Here is a 20,799-nt window from a genome sequence, read left to right as displayed (position 1 = left end):
CAGGCTCCTCGCCTGGGGCCCCGGGCCAAGCTGGACATGCTGCCCCGGGTCTGCGGGCTGTGCTTCCGCCCCACTCGCCCAATTTCCACGACATTAAGGGTCGATCAAAGAGTGAGCAGCCCCGGGGCACTGAGAGGTCTTCCAAGAGCCCTTCTCTGGAGCAATGTGCAGTTCAATTGAGGAAAAAGACATCGCTTCAACAGTGAGGTCCCAGCCCCAGCTTCTCCGAGTGCCAGTCGTGGCGGGGGTCACTCCTGACACTGCAGCCGGACGCTCAAAACAAGTCACCTTGTTTTGGGCCAAAAGCCTGCTGGGAGAGCTGTGGACTCTCCCTGGAAAAATGCACATTTGAACTAAAGGCTGCATGTGCTTTTGGGGTCCCCAGACCCTGGGGCACACGCCTTCTCAGTAAAGGGCCCTCGGGCGGTTTCCCAGGTGAAGGACGCCGAGTCCAGGCTGCTCAGGCTCTCCATGTGGCGCCCTGAGGTCATCCCAGTGCTGACCGTGCTCCTCAACGCCCAGGGCACAGTTAAAATTCAGCTTGTCGAACTGGTGTTTCCACACAGACTTTTGAGAAATATGCGCCCTGTGTGGCAGGGGCAGAGAGCTTATATCCTGAAGAACAGGGGTGCAGAAGGGCACAGGGGGTCACGGCACACCAACAACTGGGGGGGAGCACTCCCACATCTCCTCAACCTTGCAAGAAGTGCTCAGGAGAAAACGTGCCCTCACCAACTCTGGAACACCCATCGCGGGCTTACCTGACACGGCAGAAGAAAGATTTCTCCTCCATACATTCTTGAGTAAATGAATCTAAGAGAGAGAGTCCAGAGTCACCCATCCCACTGCACGACACAGCACAGACAGCGCTCTGCCTCCCGCAGGCTACAGACAAGCAGGGAATCGGGCGTGAATGCCTATTTACGGGAGCACAGAGCGAAGCCCTTAGAGATCACTCATTACGGTTCTGACTACAAGCAAACGTATTTCATGAGTATAGCACATACCAAATTATGAAATGCTAAAAGTTCACCACCAGAAGTTTACCAGTTTTTTTTTTAAGATTTTATTTATTTATTTATTCATGAGAGACACAGAGAGAAGCAGGCTCCCTGCGGGGAGCCCGACGTGGGACTCGATCCCGGGACCCCGGGGTCACGCCCTGAGCCAAAGGCAGATGTTCAACCACTGATCCCCCAGGTGCCCCAGAAGTTTACCAGTTTTGAAATGGTTCATAAACTGCCACAAACACACCAACTAATTAGGAATTGAACTCTGGGATACATACTTACAAGCAGAATTTTTGCAAGTAAAGCCCTAAGCATTTCAACCTATGACTTTGGGGGGGGGGGGGGTTATTCAGTTCTGACAGAAGCAACTTAGGTCATTTCAAAGCTTATATCAAATTTCTCTGCTAAAATATTAACCTACTTTGAAATCTGAAACACTTAGCAAAAACATGACGTCACATGGTGGCATCATCAGAGATGAGGGAATGGCGTTTTCCACATTTATTTCTTATAAAAGAAATCTTTGATGTTCATCTTTTATATAAAGTTTCCTCTATTCGAAAGAAAGAGGAAAAGCAGGAAATCACTAGTTAGAGAAAATGGTATAAAGTTACCAGCCGGGAAAGGCCTTGGAGGAGTCACCTGGTTCTTCTTTTTTATTCAGGTAAAAATTCAGTGGAAACCATGCCAGGAAGATGGTGCCAGACTGTTCATGCTGTAAACTCGCGTGTGGAGTGAGGTCCGTCCCACTCAGTGACCTATGGGTCCTCATGACACGCACTGCAAGCTTCAGGGACCTCACTGGACAGTTCTTGGGTGGGAATTCTGGGAGAAGGCAGGTGGCTCTCTGTTTAAAACCAAGAGCAAGGAATATCTCCTCTTTTCATGAGTCAGCCCTAAAGCAAACTCCCAGGTTTGTCAAGAAAGCACAGCCAGGGAACTACGGTGCTGGTGCTGGTGGAGGTGGAGTTAAGGTGGAGGTGGTGGTGGTAGTGGTAGTGGTGGTGGTGGTGGTGGTGGAGGTGCAGAAGGAGTGGAGGTGGAGGTGGTGGTGGAGGTGGTGGAGGTGGTGGTGGTAGTAGTAGTGGTGGTGGTGGTGGTGGTGGAGGTGCAGGAGGAGGTGGCGGTGGAGGCGGTGGAGGTGGTGGAGGTGGTGGAGGTGGAGGAGGAGGTGGTGGAGGTGGTGGAGGTGGAGGAGGAGGTGGTGGAGATGGTGGAGGTGGTGGTGGTAGAGAAGGAGGTGGAGGTGCAGGAGGAGGTGGAGGTGGTGGTGGAGGAGGTGGAGGTGGAGGAGGAGGAGGAGGAGGAGGAGGAGGAGGAGGCCCGGCCAGCTGACTGGGAGCAGGAGGAGATGGGAGGAGGAGAGGGGCCCACACTCCAGCGGGAGCAGGGCTGAGGAGCATTTGATGTGAGCAGAGATGCTGACCCCTGAGCCAAAGGGAACCAGGAACCAGTTCCGGGTGACATGGCCCGGGCAGCCTCCTGCCGCGTCACGACCCAGGTCCCGGCCGTCTGGGGTGCCTCCCGGTCCCCCTGTCTCCCATCATCTCTCCTGACTGCTCTGCATTTCAGCTTCAGCTCCGAGCCACCAGAGGCCCGAGGGCGGGCGGGCAGACGCTGCAGGAGTCCCCTCCAAGGGGCTTCTGGGGGCCGCCCAGGGTTGCAGGACGCGCCTGTGCTGCTGGGGCCTCCCAGGGCCCGGCTCCTGCCGAGACTGGTCTGGTCACCCACCCCGCCCTGCCCCCGCTACGTGCAAGGCGCTGGCCCCTGAGAGCTCCCAAGCCTTCCAGACCCCCAGCCTTCCCGGTCAAATTCCAGAACGTGGCACGGTTAACCGCTCGAGCCGGGACAGCGGGGCCAAAAGCCTGCTGCGGCCGCACTGCCAGCCTGTGGCCTGGGGTGGTGGCCACCGTGCAGAGGGTGCCTGCCGGGCCTGGGGAGCTTGCGGTACGGGAGGACGTGGCTGCGTGGCTGGCCACGCTGAGGAGCGCTCTCTGCAGCCCGTGGGCGTCCCTGCAGCTGACAGCCAGGGCGCCCTCCGCCCCACGGCCTAGCCACACTCCGCCGGCTGGTGCCAGGACTTCAGCTTCTCAGAACTTCGTTTCTAAGATGCCTAACATCCCTCCCAGTCTCCCGAAACAGCTCTGCCTCTCTGAAATTCATGCACAGACGACTACTCTCCAGAGCTTATCCTGAACTAGCAGCTTTCCGTCTTTGGCCTGGGACAGCTGCTGGGCAGGTGCGCCGGGCGGTCTCTGGCAGGGGGGAGGTAGGGCGCACGCCCCCCATCTGGGGTGGGCCAGAGTGCCCCCCTCGCCCTACTGCCCTGGGAAGGCAGCAGCCCCCCACGGTCCCCACGCCACGGGCGCATGAGACCAGGCAGCCCCAGGCCCTCACCTGCTCCACGGCCCACACTCCAGGGCGGAAGCTTGTAAGGCGTGGTCGAGGCGTGGAACACACTGACGTCGTGGGGCGCCAGGAACTCCACGAACCTGGCGCCGTAGAAGGCATCCCTTTTACAGTGAAAGATGGAGGCAACTTGGTCAGAGATGTACAGGATTTTCCCGGTGGCCAGGGACACGGCCGCAGCAAACATACCCTGCAAGGAAGAAGGAGCTGCATGAGGACAGGCTGCCCCTCCCTGAGGGGCACAGATTTGGGGGGGTCAGGGGAGGCCTCTGGGCTCCCTCCCTCTCACCTGGGCTGGCAGCCCCAAACCTCTGCCAGCCCATCTCCTCCCCAGGATGCAGCGGGGTGGGGTGGGGGGCGATGCCGCCTGGGCAGCTAGAGGCTCCCACCCCGGCTCCCTCCCTGCTGGCTGGTGACCTGGCCCAGAGCTCCCAGGGGGTTCAGCCCCAGTGAGGGCACTGGAGGAAGGAGATGGGGAGGATCAGGGAACCCACTCTCTCCAGACCAGGTCAGTGTGTCTGGGTGCCCACCTGCCCCAATGTCTGCTCTCTGACGGAGAAGTAGGGGCACGGACCCCCAAGAGTGCCCGACCCCTATGGGTTGCTTAAAAATGCATGAGCTTTGGAGTCTCATGAGCTGAGTTCAAATCCCAGGGCGCCCTCTCCTCCCCCCTCCTCTGAATGAGCCTAAGGTCACCTGGTCACCCCCGGGTGAGGGTGGGGCTCACTCTTACACACGCAAGATCTGGGGGTGGAGTCGGCCACGGGAGAAGGGCAATCACACAGAAAACAGGGCGAGTCTGCACAACAGCTGCTACGTCTGAATCACTGACTTTACACTGTTTTTTCAGGGTATGAGCTCACTTCCTGAAATCCCGAACTCCGTTTCTACAAAGCCACTGGCTGCAGAGGCTCAGCGAGCTCAGCGGACGAGGATCTCAGCTTCCTGGGGGAAGACGTCACTCGAGTCGGACACTTACCGCGTTCTTCACGATGAACTCGGAGGTGACACTCTCAATTTCTTCCACGGTGTAGGAGGGCACGTAGGCACTGCAGGGGTGGTTCTCGCTGGACATGAGCAGCTGGTAATACTCCTCGTTGGCTGCAGGAGAGACGGGGAGGCCTGAGAAGGGGCCCTCCCTCCCTGCGTCGGGGGCTCTACTGTTCTCATGGAAAAGTGCGCTACGCACACTGTCTTCCCGGGCCGCCAAGAGAAGGAAGAGAGAAATGTGAAGGCAAAGCAAACAGAAATCTGTCTTATTTTTCCTGAAAAATCCGGAAACCTTTGATTACGGAACTTTTTAATGGTGTAAGTGCACACTACTCTCAGTAACACGGGCACGGTTCCACCCGACGCTGCCTCTGCCCGCAGGGTCCCCGATCAGGACACAAGGCTGACGTTTCCCCTTGGGGACGCCTGGGCAGCCCCCGCACCTGCTCCTCGGGAGCCCCGGCAGGCACGTCCATCCAGACAGAAGCCGCCGCTCAGACACGGGGCACGAGAAGCAGCACCGCCACGGACTGTTCCCGACGCAACCTGCGGCTTCGGACAACAGACTCTCCCGGGCCTCTCACCCGGCACCTGAGGGTGGGGGAGCCCCCGGCGAGGGGTGGCAGCAGCTCCGCCCGTCAGAGAACCTCCTCCCCCTGCAGCGTCGGAGCGTCCGAAGATACGAGCACTATGTGAAACATGTCTTTGTATCCACGCTGCCGGTGACGAGCCTTGCCCTGGCTGTAAGCCCTGCCCTGGGACAGTAACAGCTGATCCCAGAAAAAAGGCAGTGTTAGGCCTTTATCTCAGCCATCGCCGCTTCTCTGCTCTCGTGCATGTTCCCAGCGTCCGAGTCCACTGGGACCTCAGCGTGCGTGTAATGTGTACACGGGGGCAAAGTAGGTAGAGCAGGGGTGGGGCTCCCACCTCTGCGGGGAGAGGGCACCTCCCTCATCTGCCCCCAGGTGGTGCTGGCCTGTCTTCTGTCTCTGCTTGCTGGTCTTAAGGGACCAAAACAGCTAAGAGATTCCTCAAAGTGCAGGAGTGGGTGGTTTCCAGTGTAACGAGAAAGGGTTCACCTGAGAGTTCGCTGCTATAAGATTGGGAACGCACACGTGTGCACTTCCTCCAAGCTTTCTGCTGTTTTCTCTGCAACGCTGGAGGAAACTTTAAAAACTCTCAAAACTCATGTCCCCATTCCCAGCTACAGACCAAAAAACAAGGCTGTTTGGACCTTTCTGACCACCTAGAGCTAAAGCACCCTGCGATGACCCCGAACGCAGGGGTCACGGCCCAAACCCCCAGGGATGGGTGTCTCCACAAGAGCTGGCCCAGCAGTCGGCAGTCGAGTTCTTGGCTCGCTAGAAATGCTGGTGCCTCCTCCATGGCAATGTGCTCCTTACGTGTCCTGGAGACAGAGGCACCTGCAGGTACCTGAGAGCCAGGGGATGGGGTGGGGAGGAGGGAATACCTGCTCAGGGGAAGTCCAGCTGCAGCAGCAAGTGAAGGAAGACTCAGGGCTGTTGGAAGTTATTTAAGGGGCTTGGAGTTTACCGAAACGTCAAGCATCTGAGCTCGATGATGCAACTATTTTGGAAACTGCAGTGTTTGCTCACAGATTCCAGCACCGCATCTATGAAGGCTTCTGCACCCGGGATCTCAGGTGAAAGCCTCAGTCTAGACCGCGGACCAGTCCTAAAGCTCTCACATATCCTGCCACCTAACAGTAAGACCCAAGCAAGCCCACAAATGGGAGCGGAATGCGGACTGTGGAGGTCACTACTGAGCACCGGTGACGGCTTCCTGCTTGAAAAGACAACCTTGATGGAAATTCACGCATTTCTAGACAAACAGGAGAACAGATTGCCCAAGGTCTTACATGCAGGAGCTCTCAAGTATTGTCCTGTAAGGGTAAGATCTGGCAATAGCCTCCTGGTATCTCCTGTTATTTTTCAAAGGAGCGACCAGCCCTCAGCTCCACGCCTTGGGATGTTCTACTTAAATTCTGCTCCGAGCTGCTCACACATTTCAGTCAACTCCAGCTCAGCTCCAGCCTGAGCTTGGAGGATATGGGCTACCCTGAATATGACCTGACCCCAGCCCAGAGCACAAAAGCTTTATGCTGTAAATACCTTTTTATCAGCTGGTTTTCTACTTTTTTTTTTTTTCTCTGAATGTCAAGTACAGTAGAGAACTTGCAAAGAATAAGGGTTTCCGATCTTTGTGATTTCATCGGACTTCTAGAATTTCCTTTTGCGACTTCAGGGTTGGGCTTTAGAAAGTCGACACAATGCAACTTATTTCTACAAGTTTGGGACAAGTACACGAACCAGACGTACCTTTCACCTGCTTCACGCTCCTGAGCGCGTACTTCAAGGTTGCCAACGTGCTGGCTTTCCCTTTGGCCTTCTTGTCCACAGGCAGGTGGACTTTCAGCTCCCTCAGGGTTTTTATCAGTTCCTTGTGAGCATCCGCTTTGGCAGACTGCTCGCTGTTAAAGAGGCGATCACACATTAGCTTCCCGACTCCTCCTTCCCATGCCTCTAGTCCCATCCCTCAACCAGGCCACTAGGATCTTTTGGTCCACGTGGTTCTCTGTGGAGCCCTGCAGGATGCGCAGCATCCCTGGCCTTCCCTGCCACAGGCCAGAAGCACCCTCGCCAAATGTGACAATCAAAGATGTCTCCTGATGCTGCTGCCCATCTTCTGCAGGGAGACAGAGTGCCCCAGCTGAGAATCACTAAGGGCTGCAGACACCCGCCCCCCACCTGGGCGCTCTGTCCCCAAGGATGGAGTGGGCTCCGTGCCTCAGAGCTGTGCCTTCCTGCCCTGTCAGACAGAAAAGGAGGGAGTGATGGAGATTACAGAAAATAGCAGACTTCGGAGACGAAAGACTCATAAGTAGAGCCTCTAAACTTAAGGATACAGAGATGGGAGGAAGATGAAACAGGTGGGCCCTTCCTGTTTAGAGCAGGGGGTGCAGAAAGAATGCTGGAGGTCCGGTCTAAGGTGCCCACACACTCAGGCCTGAGAGCCGGACTTTGCTCCAGGGGTGACATAAAAATGTCTGTGGATGCGAAATTAAGGACACCTTCATTACAAACACCTAAGAAATGGGAAGAATGTTCCAGATGGAAGTGTCTAGGATGCAGACAAGGCCTGCACAGTGGAGCCAGAGGGGATCCAGATCTGGAACATTCTAGGGGCCCTGAACAGCCAGGGTCCAAGAGGGTGCAGCTGGCTCATAACAGAGACAGCGGAGCGGACCAACATGGTCCAGCAGAAGGCTGAAAAATGTCCCATTACCCCAAAACTAACCTCCAATAACAAATCTCCATTTCTGTAAGGATCCTAAATCGAGGGACTTCTAACTGGCCTTACCTGCAGCCACTTGCAGACGTGCTGTGTTCGGACTTCGCCATCATAAGGCCAAAGGCACCTGGACTGTAATGGAAGCACAAGAACTAAGGCCAGACTCAGAGGACTGTGCGCTCTACCCGCTTCTCCCCATCCAACCGTGACCACGATCCCACACGTGTAGTCACGTGTAGTAAGATAATCACAAAATAATACAAGGTTAAGGGAAAGCTGGAGCATAAGGCCTCCAAGTTTTATGTACTGGGAGAAGGACTAGTTGAGCAAGTTCATGTTCTAGACTCCCGGCTGCTAGCAGGGCTGCGGACTCCTCTGCTCCTAAGATCCTACTAGACTCACTGGGCATCTATCTATTGGCAATTGGATATTCAATTTCAACCGTGGCATCGTTATAGTAAATTTTAGTTATTCTGAGTCAATGAGGTTTTCTTAAATGTTGAAAAACGTGGTAATCATTATTTAAAGACCTCAAAGGCGGGCAGCCCCGGTGGCACAGCGGTTTAGCGCCACCTGCAGCCCGGGGTGTGATCCTGGAGACCCAGGATCGAGTCCCATGTTGGGCTCCCTGCATAGAGCCTGCTTCTCCCTCTGCCTGTGACACTCTCTCTCTCTCTCTTTCTCTCTGTATAAATAAATAAAAAATAAAAATCTTAAAAAAAAAAAAAAAAAGACCTCAAAGGCAATCAAACAACGGGAGGAGATGCTGAGAAAACAGCCAGGTGGCCGGCCTTGGTGGCCCGAGGGCCCCACCTACCTTGGGTGGACAACAGGCGGCCTCACCAGCATCCCCAGCTCCTCGCTGCCCTGTGAGTCCCGCCCTGGGGAGTGGTTTTCGTTGGCTTCATTTCCACTAGAGCCACTGCTCATGTGAACGTCTTCCTGGAGCGGAGCTCTACTGGGCTCAGCCTCCACGGGCTCCTGGGCGGGGTGACTGGGGCTGGGTGGGTATTCGGTGTATCTGTTCATGTTGGTCCCACAACGAAGCTGGGAAAAGAGAGAACTGTCGTGAGGCCTTGGAGAGTGCAGGGAGTCACTGCAGCCATCTCATGGAGTGCTCCCCCAGAACCTGGAACCTGGTACCACACTTCGATGAACACGCTGGTAGCAGTCAGGGTCAATCACAGGGATTCTTTGTTCTTACTCACTGAGCTCCTATCGCCTACCTGCCTGAATTAGGAAGGCAGAGGAAGGGATCCCTGGGTGGCGCAGCGGTTTGGCGCCTGCCTTTGGCCCAGGGCGCGATCCTGGAGACTCAGGATCGAATCCCACGTCAGGCTCCCGGTGCATGGAGCCTGCTTCTCCCTCTGCCTGTGTCTCTGCCTCTCTCTCTCTCTCTCACTGTGTGCCTATCATAAATAAAATAAAATAAAATAATATAAATAAAATAAAATAAAATAAAATAAAATGCCTATCATAAATAAAATAAAATAATATAAATAAAATAAAATAAAATAAAATAAAGTGCCTATCATAAATAAAATAAAATAAAATAAAATAAAGTGCCTATCATAAATAAAATAAAATAATATAAATAAAATAAAATAAAGTGCCTATCATAAATAAAATAAAATAAAATAAAATAAAATAAAATAAAATTAAATTAAATTAAAAAAAGGAAGGCAGAGGAATCCTACAGTCACAGCCCCCAGACATCAAATCGCTGATGGCCTAGTCGGGAGGTGACAAGAGGTCGACCACTGCCCAGCACGTGGGGAGCCTTGGGGAAAAATCAGGTTCTCACTGAATGGCTGGCAGGGCCTAGGAACCTGCATTTTACAAATCTCCCCAGGTGATGTTGGGGAGCAGCAAGTTCAGAAGTCTTGGCCATCCCAAGCTACAGGAGACCCCGGGCCCCGCTGGCGGGCAAGGGAGACTTCAGGGAGACAGGAAGCTATGAAGAAGGTGTTGCCCTGTGAAGAGGGCCCAGTGGGTGGGAGCCCCCTGACAGCAGCACAGGGGGCGTGTGCAAGTGGGGGTGCAGAGGGGAGGGAGACCAGCGCCAGGCCACTGAAGGGTTCGAGGTACCAGATGAACGAATGTTGTTGCATTTGGGCAGGTCTTCACCACTGTGCTACACAGAAACTTTAACTTTGGTGTTTAGGGGTAAGAAGGTAGAGTGGGGCTGAGGTTAGAGCCAGACCAGCCCCAAGGCATCTGCGATAATTCTAGAAGAGAATCACGGGGATGAGCAGACAGGGAGCATGCAATGAGAGAGGGGTTCTACCGGAAGCCTAAGGGTGGAGAGAGAGATGTCCCCGGGAGAGGAGGACCCAGGACCGTGTCTCCCCAGGGTGCTGGCAGGAAGCAGAAGACATCTGGCCCCGGAAGGTAGGCAGGTATGGGGAGGGGGAAGCTGTTATTACCCTGGGCCTATAGGGCAGGGAGAGGGATGGTTACTGAAACCAGAGGAACCCAGACAACCTGCAGTTTGGGAGACCAGAGCTGGGGACGTAAGCCCTTGGCTTTTCTCTCCTCCTGACCTTGGTGGGCAGGAAGCCAGGAAGCAAGAGGACCCACTAGCACAGTCCCAGAAGGCCAGCCTTGGGCACTGAGCGGGGGAGGGACAATCCAGAAGGCCCCGCAGCACTGCCCTGAGTGGAGTCTTGGGGTGGGGGTGGGGGGCAGGATGTGCCCACAGGTCCATGTGCTCTGAGAAACAGCCCAGACACCTGGCTGATGGGGGCAACTACAGATACACACCGTTTCACGTAATACTCCTGATCACTGGCCATCGGACAGCGCAGAGCACACCATTCTGGGTTCTAGTCTACAACGAGGAAACAAGTCAGTGACTTGCTCGAGGCCACATAAGGGGGTGACAGTGCTGGATCCCGTGCCCACCTGCTCCTAAAGATGGGGACCCATGGAGAATCCAACCACATTAGGTCTCATTAGACCTTGTCTTGTTCATGAATCAACAAGCAGGGAAAAGCCATAGTAAGTCTTCTGAAAAGATGTGCAGCCAAGACCAGATGAACACAACCTGCAGGGCACGGAGGAGCGCAGCAGACGCAGGCTAGCACTTGCTCCGTAGCATAAATAAAAATTGAGAAATGGTGGATTGAAGGAAACAAGTAAGAAGGATGAACTGAAGCCACAGAGGGAGATGAAAATGCCACTTTAGAACAGAAAATCAGAAAGACCAAGCCCAGAATCCGTAATGAAGAAGGTGGCCTCAGAGATGTCGAGGATGAGCACGAGGAGCCCTGAAAAGCACTAAGGGAAAAACAAGGCGTCAGAGCCGTGTTTTCACCCACAGGTAATAGCTCCTTTGGAAAGAGACACCACGACAGTGACGCAGAGACTCTAACGAAAGATACGCACCAAGGAAACCATCCTGGCTGAAGACAGATTTGCATCCGGCGGTGAAAGGATTCCCTGAATATCAGGCAAAAAATTACGTGAAGAGTCCAAGCCTAGCGATGTCCTGATGTAAAATGATGTTTCCAAGGGAAAAAAAAATCCTACCCACATCCAAACAGGGAAACCACACGGGTTACCCACAGAGGGTGGAACGTCCTGTGAGTCTTGGGCAGAAGACACGGTCTACATGGTTGATACCGGGAAGATACGGTCCCCACGGTCGTGGTCAAGGGGAGGAAATCGCAGGGAACACACCTGCTCATCGCGGCTTTACACAGCAGCACGTTATCAGGACGCTGAGTCACGGAGAACCCCAAACACCAAAACACCTGACCACAGTGTTTTCAGGGACCTTCTAGCCGACTGGATGAGAGCACGGAAGGTGCTCGCTTTTGGGAAGAGGGAGACCAAGGACCAAGAATGGGCTACTCCCAGGAAGGAAACCGCCGAAGATCCGGAACCCGGAGACACGCTCCACTCATCAGTCGTGAGGAAAAGGTCGTGAGGAAAACACAAAGGATGAGGTCACCAGAAATGAGCAGGACCGAGGGCATCCGGTGTCCACAGGGTGGGGACCTTGTGCGCTGCTGTGGTCACAGAATGGTCTTTCTGGAGGGGCCTCTGGGCATGTCCAGCAAGAGTTACGATCCTGCCCTCCCCGTGCTAGGGGGCCCCTCTGCCCCCCAGGCATGCCCGCACGTGCGCACAAAGACCCACGAGCGTGGTGTCCGGAGTGACTAAACTACCGAAGGACCGTCGCCTTGTCCATCGTGGGCACCCTGGCCAGTGCCAGCCTCGACTTCCACACGGAGCCTGTGCCTCACCTGGCCCCCGCCCAGCCCTGCTCCCCCTGGCCCCGAGCACGGCCCAGTGCACGAGGGTCTACAGCCCTGCGAGGCCTCCCTGGCTGCCTCCTGAGCATCTCCGCTGCAGCCCGCCTCCCCGGCCCTGATGCTGAGCTCCGACCTCAGGGACTTTGCACTTGCTGCTCCCTGGTGCCCACAGGACTCATCCCGCTGACAGCCTGTCTGTCCTGCACAAACAGCAGACCTCTCCCCCCCCCGCTGCCCCACACCCCCTGCGGGGCGTCCCGTCCTCCACCCCATGTGCTGAGGCCATGAGCTGTCCCCTGCTGTGTCCCCGCCCATATGGTTAAAGACACGCAGCCTGGGACATCTGTGCTGGGGACACACGGACAGAGGAGAGTGTGGGACACAAAGGAACAAGAACACCGTTAGGACAGCACGTTGGCAGGGCTGGGCGCCGCCCTCCATCCATTAACTGGCTCCTCCAGCTCACGGCGCTGCGGGCGGGTGTAGGTCAGAGAATGGGACGGACGTCCTTCCTGCCCCTATGGAGCTTACGTTCCAGTGGGGAAGACAGACCACCCATGAGGGAAGGGCCCAGACAGCCGATGAAGGCCAAGTGCTACAGAGAAAGCATCAGAGCAGACCAGGACGGGCTGCGTGGGCGAGGCCGCGAGTGCGGCCAGAGACAGCGCGTGGATGGCAACGTTTGGCCTTGCACCTGCGCCCGCACACGTGGTGCTGAGCCACAGCCCCTCGGCCTCACTCCTGCCAGCCACCGCGGGGTTTCCACTCCCCGGGCCTCATGGCTTCACACTGGGGGCAGGCTGGAGTCTCTGGCCGTGCTGGCCGCGCATGGCCTCAGAGGAAGGCCGCACTCTGGGGGTGGCCCCTCACCTCCCCAGCTGCTGCCAGAGGCCGCTGAAGCAACTGGCCGGAGGGACAGCACACTCCCCGGGCAGCTTTACTTTCTATCCTTTCTTCTTCGTCCTCTTCTTTTGCATAGCCTTTCTGACGAGGCCCCCATGGGCCCGGAGACCAGCTCCGCTCCCTCACTCTTGCTGCCCTGGGATTGCACCTCCCAGTGAAATGCTAGCACTATGTGTTGGCCCAGATTCTACTTTTAAAAGAAACCAAACTAAAACAGGCTGAAGAGAGTGAGAGAGTGGGCCAGGAAGGTGCTGGAGGAAGAATATTCTAGGCTCGGCGGTGGGGGCAAGTACAAATGTCCTGAGCCAGGGGCCTTTGAGGAAGATGGACCAGCCTGGAGCAGAGTGGGCAACGCAGAGGATAGGAGGGTACTCCAAGGTCGGAGCTGGATCACATGGCACCTTGCAGGGGCAGAGCCAGGATGCTGGCTCTATTCCGAGTGAGATGGGAAACTGAGTTCTGCACAACAAGCTCTGACTTAAACTCTAACAGGGTCACAGGGTGGAGGCAAGGTGGAAGCAGGACCTCTTAGGGGGCTCTTACTATGGTTTGGTAGAGTTGCCAAGGGGCTGCCCGGGGGGGGGGCATTCTCCTCCTCCTGCCCTCCCCACCCCCTCAGCACCCCTGCACATCATCCATCTCATCCCACAGCCCCTCCCGGGACAAGCAGCCGGTCTTCTCCGGGAGTGAGCTGTGAAGGCTGAGGGTTACGTGAGCTGCCCTGGATGGCAAAGGCTGCAGCGGGTTCCACTGCTTCCTGACCCTGTGATCTTGGGCAAGTTCCCAAGCCTTCTGTGCCTTGTTTCCTCATCTGTAAGGGGGTGGAAGCAGCACCTCACTGGTTGCTGGGAGGGTTAAATGGCCCAGCCTGTGCCAAGTGTCTGGAAGGCACTTGTGTCCAACAAAGGCCGGCTTTTATCATCACTGCCAATCACTGCAGGAAAACAGATGGGGTAACAAAATAATTTTTTTTTTAAATAATTTTTTTTAAAGCAGATATTTTGCTGCCTGCGAGAGCTGACCCTGGCTTGTATGTAAAGGACAAGGAGCTCAGCTGGCCACTCCCGACTCAGGCAATCAGACACGCTCTAGAAGGAGGCAACACACACTTCGCTTCCATGCATGCCCAGGGGCTTGTCTCTTAGCTCTTCAGAGAGCTCCTGGCTTTGCCACCCTCCCAGACCCCAGGCCCGTCTGAGTAGGACTCATTGAGTAGGAGTCACAGGATTACCTCAGGGGGAAGATAAATCTTCGCAAAGAGGGTCAGACCAGCATGGCAGCGATGTGAAACAACAAACCGACCAAACCACCTGAAACTTCATCATTCCAGAAAATGCATCGCTCAGCACCAGTGGCTCTAACGGCCCAACCTCATTTTGCCACGTTGGCAAAACCGATGTGCTCGACAAAGCAGACTTTGCCTCCTGCCTTCCACAAACGTTTACGGAGCACCTGCTCGTGCCAGCACTGCCAGGCCCCTGGGGAGCCCTGGGCAAACCTGTTTTCACCCCTGGGGAGAAGTGCTCTTGGTCTGGGGTCCCTGGGACCCCAGAAAGGAAAGGACAGCCAGGCTGAAAAGGGGGTGCCAGGGTAGTTGAGGTGCAGCTGTCCCGGGAGTCCCCCTTGCTGCCCCCTTGCAGACGTCCGCTCAGTGGCTCTGCCCCCGGAGAACGGGCAGACCGGAGGAGCTAAGCCTGGACCCTGACGCTAGTCACGTGACCACAACTTACTAGCGAGGGTTGCCTTGACCGGACACAGGAACATTTAGAAAGCACCGTCCGCAATGAGGTCATAGTCTGGGACGGGCTCACCCTAATACGGGAGGGGGAGGAAGGAGGTGGGGGCATGGAAGGAGAGGGACCAAGCGCCAGCTCGTCAGAGCTGGCTGATGAGTTCAGGAGGTTCATTACGCCATCCTCTCTACTTTCACATGGATTCATAGTTTCCATGAAAAATAGTGAAAAAGAACCGGGAACGAAAGCACACCCTGGTCCTCAGCCCCATCCTCCACGGCCACCGCCAGGGCCCCAGGGCAGGTGAAGGCCTCTCGCCCTCAATACCTTGAGCCTGGGGGGGGGGGGGGGGCTGCATTTCTTTGTGGAAATCGGAAGTCAGTGTTCGTGTGCTTCAATCGCTTGAGACGATCCGCGCGTTGAAACAGAAATATAAGATGTATACGGAAACGTCTTCATTCGATGTATGGCCCCGGACCCAGTACACCCGTGTCCCTAGCACCCAGCTCGGAGGCGGCACACGACCAGTCCCCCGGAGGCCCCTGGTGGCCCTCCCAGCCATCCCCACCCCCCAGGGTCACCGCCAGCCTCACTTCTTGCCGCCTGGCCAGTTATGTCTGTCCTCACACTTTATGTAACAGGGATCGCACAGTCTGGACTCTGTCTCGGGGCCCGTGGTATTTTACAACCTCAAATATTGTAACATGTTTGCTACTTCCTGGTAGGAGCCAATTCCCTGAGGCCAGCCTGCTGTAATCTGGAGAAAATGTTTGTCCTGCTAAATAAACACCCGCGCTCTCCATGGCAACAGCTGGGTAACCGAGGAAAACGCCGTCCAAATATGGAAGGGAAGCCGGCGGGGGAGCCGCTCCTCTCGGGCTCACTAAGACTCCCTTGGATTCTCTCAACTGTCTCCAAAGCCTCAAATATGCATTAGCGTGACATTTAACACAGCGATAACGAAAGACGCCAGCATCCTGGCCTCGGCGTCCAGGGAAGGAGCTCCTCTGGGTGCCTGTGAACACCTGAGCTGCTCCCACCCCTGCAGGGCACCTGGGGGGAGCACAGGAGCCTGCGGGGCCGCTGGGGCAGGGCCCCCTCCCCCGCTGCTTCCTGCCTGTTCTAGCCCAGGAAACACAGTAACAAGCTTCTTACAGACGTGGGGCTTAGAGACTTGGAACCAGGGCCTAACAGAGCAGCACAGGGGAAGGGCGCATCAGAGGCCCCTGTGTAGCCCCCACCCCCCGCTGGGGTCTGCAGGTCTGCAGGTGGGCCGGCTTCCCAGGGGGCAGGGGCGGCGGCCCGGAGCAGAAGCAGGTGGTGGAGCAGTGATGGGCCTCGGCTTAGTTTTCAGTGTCATTCTCCTCTTTTGACTATTCGAATGCTGAGAGGTCCTGCCAGCCACTCAGTGGCCAGACAGAGCCTGTGGTTGCTGAGGCCCGGGGAGGTGACATCGCCATTTAAAAACAGAGGCGTGCCCCCCAGTATTTTTCTGCAAGTTGAGCGTGTGCATGAGAAACAGTGCGAATGAGGGGAGCTTTTCCTACTTCCTTCGAAGCATGACAGATGCGCCTCAAAGGGGAATGTGCCGTGAGCTGAAGCCGAGCACATCAGACATCTCGGACTCCGGCACAGATGCCTGAGGAAATCGCCCGTAGAGTAACCAGAACCCAAAAACCTAGGCGTGCACACAGGCCTGGGAGACTTCCCAATCGGAGGCCTCCGTGTAGACGAGGAAACTGAGGCCCAGAGCGGTGGCTGAGTCACCCCAGCCTCCAGAGAGCCAGGCTGCGTTAGTTCTTACCAGTGAATCACACCAATATGCCAGTGACAGATAACTGTGAACACCCACGGTGCCATCCCTGCATTGGCATATCACGTAGCTCCCATTTAAAAAAAAAAAAAAAAAAGAGGAGCCCCTTTCCTCATTTTACACATACAACTTACAAAAAGTGATTTACCTTGTATATACAAACTCGATAAAAACTCAATTTCCAATTAAAGCCTTCGGAGAGAGCCCTGTTCATTTTCAGCCAAACCCAGCCCGGGGCAAGAAACCCCCCCAGGTGGGGCTATGGGGGTGGGGTGTCTTCCCTTTGCAGCCAGGGAGAAGGCAGTGGCCGCCAGTGTCAGACCCGGGAGCTCAGCAGTATTCATCTATTCATCGAGGAGCTTCCGCCATGGTGCTGTGGTTCTTAGCATTTGGGGGACCTGGGGCTCCTCCCCTCAAATTCCAGCCCACTCAGCATTCAGCACCTGATGTCAGGCTTTTGTAGAACCTCTGAAGCTCATCCTGACCCAGATCGAGACCCTCAGGATGATGGGGCCTGGCCCTGCCACAGCGTGGGCCCAGAAGGTGTCAGGGCCTCGGTGTCCTAATCTGTCAAGCCAAGGTGCTGCCCTGGATGATGTCCAGGGTACCTTCTGGCTCTGCTGTATGAATCAGCTTTCCAAACTGCCTTCTTGCGAGTAGGTTACAGAAACCCTGGCAACCGGGTTCCCATCCCTTACCTGGCCTTCCTGGAGCTCGGAAGCAGGCCACTGCCGGCCCCCTGGTCCACGTCTGGGCCTCGGCAGGCAAGGTACACCCTCCAAGGATGGTGTGATTGCTGCATCGGGGTGGGACCCCCTTCTACTCAGTCGGGGAGAGGGAATAATTACCGGGAGGTCCAGGGGAGCCACAGCGGGCGGACCTTGGGTGGCGCCTCCCTGTGCACAGGGTTCAAGACCTGGCTTGGCACAGGGACTGGACCACGGGCTGTCCAGGTACCGCTCCCAGACCTGTGCCCATCAGCGGCCTTCCCCAGCCTGAGCCTTGGCTCTCTGTCCTCCGGGCGGGAAACCAGCTCCCTTGTGGGGCCCTGCATGTTCCCCGGGGGCAGCTGCGCCCACCCTGGGTTGCCCCAAGGGGCACGGGGAGGAGAGGGAAGATCCACAAAACAAAAATAATCTAGAGAACGGCAGTTCCAGGGGGCAGTCGGTCAGTGGCGCCCCGGCCTCGGACAAGTAGCCTAACCTCTCCGGACCTCGGTTTTCCCATCTGCAAAATGGGGACAGCAGTACTCACCCCCGCCCCCCACCCCGGCCCGCGCCGGTTTAAGCGGAGAAGGAGTCCAATGCCCCCGAGGGCTGCAGGAGCCGGAGCCGGAGCCGGAGGAGCCGGAGCCGGAGCCGGAGCCGCCGCCGCCGCCGCCCCGAGCGGGTCGCCCGGACCCCAGCCCGCGGCCCGAGGCCCAGCCCGCCGGTTACGTAACCAGCCGGCCAGGCTGCCCCGCCCGCCGCCCGCGCCCAGCCGCCCGCCCGCCGCGCCCGCCCGCCCTCACCGAGCCGCGTCCCCGCCGCTCCGCGCGTCCGTCCGCCGCCCCCGCCGCCGACCCCGCCGCCGCCGCCGGGAGCCGCGCGCAGCCCGCAGCCGCCGCCGCTGTCACATAGTGGAAAACGTGACTGCGCGCGCTGCGCCCGCCCCCGGCTGCAGCCATTGGCTGGAGCGCAGCCTCATCTGCATACCGGGGGGGCCGGGCCTGCGAGCGCCGCGTGCCCATTGGCTGCAGCGCCCGTCGCTCTCTTTACATAAGACGCACATGGAACTCCATGTTCACCGCGTCGGTTCCTCAATGAAGACGCGACGCGCTCGGCCCCCCCCCCGCTCGTCCTCCCGATGGTCCCTTCCACTTCCGGTCTCCGCTCCTTCCATTCAGGACGGCCGGCGGGCGTGGGCGGGGCGAGCGCGGAGTGGCGCGTACCATCGCGGCCCGGGGGAGCCGGGCGCGGGGCGGCGGGGGCTGGGGGGGGTGGTCTGCGGGGCGCCGGGGCCGGTGAAGCCGCGGCCTCGCTGGAAGGCTGCAGCCGTGGGCGACCGGCCGGAGGCGCGCCCCGCCGGAGGCCCCCTGCGGGCAGCTTCCATTCATTCCCTCGGCCCCGTTCATTCACTTACTCACGCCCATTCATCTCCGCCCGCGGTGCCGAGCCCAGGCCGCGGGCCCGAGCGGCAGGTGCACGCCCACCGGGCCTCCCAGGGCCGCCCTCGCTCCGCGTCCGCAGGACCCGCAGCTGCCCGAGTGGCCTTTCTTCTTTCTGAGCTCGCGTGTCGCAGTGTTGGATTCAGCAAATGAGGGTCCTTTCCACCAGGAGGAGGTACAAGAGAAACAAATGACGCTCCCAACCACGTCACTAGGGAACACGGGCCGGCTCATTCCTGCAGCGGGAATGTAAGTAGTCGGTTCACCAAGGCCAGAGGTACCCGCAGCGGCCCTTGCAGAGCGACAAGGAAAGGCGTCTGCAAAAGGAGGGTTTTCCGAAGGTGCACGCCGGAGAGACCCAGGGGCGGGGGGCCTAGGGCTCCGGGCGGGAGACGCTGCTGCACCTGGAGCACGCAGGCTGCGCACCTGGAGCATGGAGGCTGCGCACCTGGAGCACCCACGCTGCGCACCTGGAGCACGCAGGCTGCGCACCTGGAGCACCCGCGCTGCGCACCTGGAGCACCCACGCTGCGCACCTGGAGCACGCAGGCTGCGCACCTGGCGCATGCAGGCTGCGCACCTGGAGCACGGAGGCTGCGCACCTGGAGCATGCAGGCTGCGCACCTGGAGCACCCAGGCTGCTGCCGGTTTTCTTTCACTGAGCATTGCCTGGGGCACGTGAAGCCTGGGGTTTCTGTTTAAAGTACCCGGGGAGGGATCCCTGGGTGGCGCAGCGGTTTAGCGCCTGCCTTTGGCCCAGGGCGCGATCCTGGAGACCCGGGATCGAGTCCCACGTCAGGCTCCCGGTGCATGGAGCCTGCTTCTCCCTCTGCCTGTGTCTCTGCCTCTTTCTCTCTCTCTCTCTCTGTGACTATCATAAATAAAAATTAAAAAAAAAAATTTAAAGTACCCGGGGACCGTCCTCGCAGACAGGCCAGAGGCCCGGGACCTGCTTGTAGGACATGAAGCAGCATGCGGGCTCCGAGGCTGCTCAGCTGCAGCAGGCTCTGAAAATGCAGGGTCCCAGCAGGGAGGGGGAGCCGGCGGGGCTCTGAAGGGCTGAAGGGGCCTCTGGCATCTCCCTCCACTGGGCCTCTTCTTGCTGCAGGCAAACCCACATTCAGGAGCCACTTCTTTCCTTCTCCCTGACAAGTCGTGAATTCCACTTTGTCAGACACAGATGCAAACTTGGGCCAATGCCAAGTTCATCAGGGCAGCCCTTGCCCCCGGAAGCCCTACCCCCCCAACCCCCCTTGTGTGGAGTGTGTGGCTCACACTCCAAGGTGAAAGAGGCCCTCCTCCTGTTTCTCTGACACTGACACTTAGACACCCTCCCGCCCCCTCCCTAACGCACACACGCCCCAAGCAAATCCAGGCCCAGCTGCACCCTGTGTACACCCAAAGGCCTTTTGTTCCTTCATGTACATTGACGTCAATGGTGAGCTCCATTGTTCTGGAAACAAGAGTAAACAGACAGCTCATCCACATCACACAGAGATTCTTCTCCCGCTCAGCTTTTCTGTGGTCCTGTTCCATATTCAGCTTGTAGCCTCATGTCACATTTCCTCCCTAAATTTAGCCTTTTCTATTTCTACCCATAAATCTGGTAGAAAGATGTTGAAATCTATTATTTAAAAAAACTATAAAACATAATGGACCTCTAGAACCCATCAGAACCTAACCTATTTTCAGGATCTTACAGCTAAGGTTTTTTTTTTTTTTCATTATTATTATTATTCTTGTTATTGGGAACTTTCATTCACTCCATAAATAGTTGTCTAGGTCTAAGTGTTTGTGGGGGGTTGGTATGCAAAGTGTATCTCTTCGGATCCATCGTTTGCAATGCGGATGAGGTGACACCCGTAGAACCAGGCTAAGTCCATAGGTGCCATTCTCACTGAACCCAGAATCCTGAATATGTGTGTGTGTGTGTGTGTGTGTGTGTGTGTTGCAGCGTTAAAGTGGTGCTGGGAATGAATCCTTTCCTGGTCAGCCTATACTGACATGGAAATGGAAATGTGTTGGGTTAGCTGTCACCTTAACCCAGAACCCTTGGCCAGGCAAATCACTATGAGCACCAAGGGTGGCAGGCTGGCGAGGAGGAAGCCAGAACAGGGGGTGGTAAGGCAGTTTCCCCAGCTGCCTGGGGAATGCTGTCAGGGCAAGGGGCTGGCCGCTGGTGTCTGCCTTCACCCTGCCTCCCAGCCAGAGGCTGCTGAGCCCC

The 20,799-nt window shown here is 57.0% G+C and overlaps 1 protein-coding gene across 8 annotated transcripts in view; it reads right to left on the bottom strand.

Moving 5' to 3' along the window:
- PER2 (period circadian regulator 2) overlaps positions 1–19,741 on the bottom strand; it is a 41,923-nt gene extending 22,182 nt beyond the window's left edge. For 2 of the 8 annotated variants that reach the window (XR_011994105.1, XM_072719013.1), the window contains exons 1-7: positions 17,128–17,834; positions 8,539–8,768; positions 7,791–7,853; positions 6,749–6,900; positions 4,399–4,520; positions 3,408–3,609; positions 762–813 (exon numbers count right to left, since the gene is read on the bottom strand). Coding sequence is in view for 6 of the 8 variants with exons in the window: in XM_072719013.1 (XP_072575114.1) it covers positions 762–813; positions 3,408–3,609; positions 4,399–4,520; positions 6,749–6,900; positions 7,791–7,853; positions 8,539–8,750 (803 nt within the window). In the remaining 2 variants the exon portion in view is untranslated. Of the gene's footprint in view, positions 1–761; positions 814–3,407; positions 3,610–4,398; positions 4,521–6,748; positions 6,901–7,790; positions 7,854–8,538; positions 8,769–11,108; positions 11,974–14,114; positions 14,345–17,127; positions 17,835–17,939; positions 18,061–18,550 lie in introns of those variants that run through there. The other 6 variants (XR_011994104.1, XM_072719011.1, XM_072719012.1 and 3 more) reach the window with 6 other exon arrangements.
- Positions 19,742–20,799: the final 1,058 nt, after the last annotated feature.

The sequence above is a fragment of the Vulpes vulpes genome, chromosome 9, assembly GCF_048418805.1.
Source record: "Vulpes vulpes isolate BD-2025 chromosome 9, VulVul3, whole genome shotgun sequence".
NCBI classification, from domain to species: domain Eukaryota; kingdom Metazoa; phylum Chordata; class Mammalia; order Carnivora; family Canidae; genus Vulpes; species Vulpes vulpes.
The sequence above is the reverse complement of the archived record's forward strand: the minus strand, read 5'-3'. Positions and strand labels throughout refer to the sequence as shown.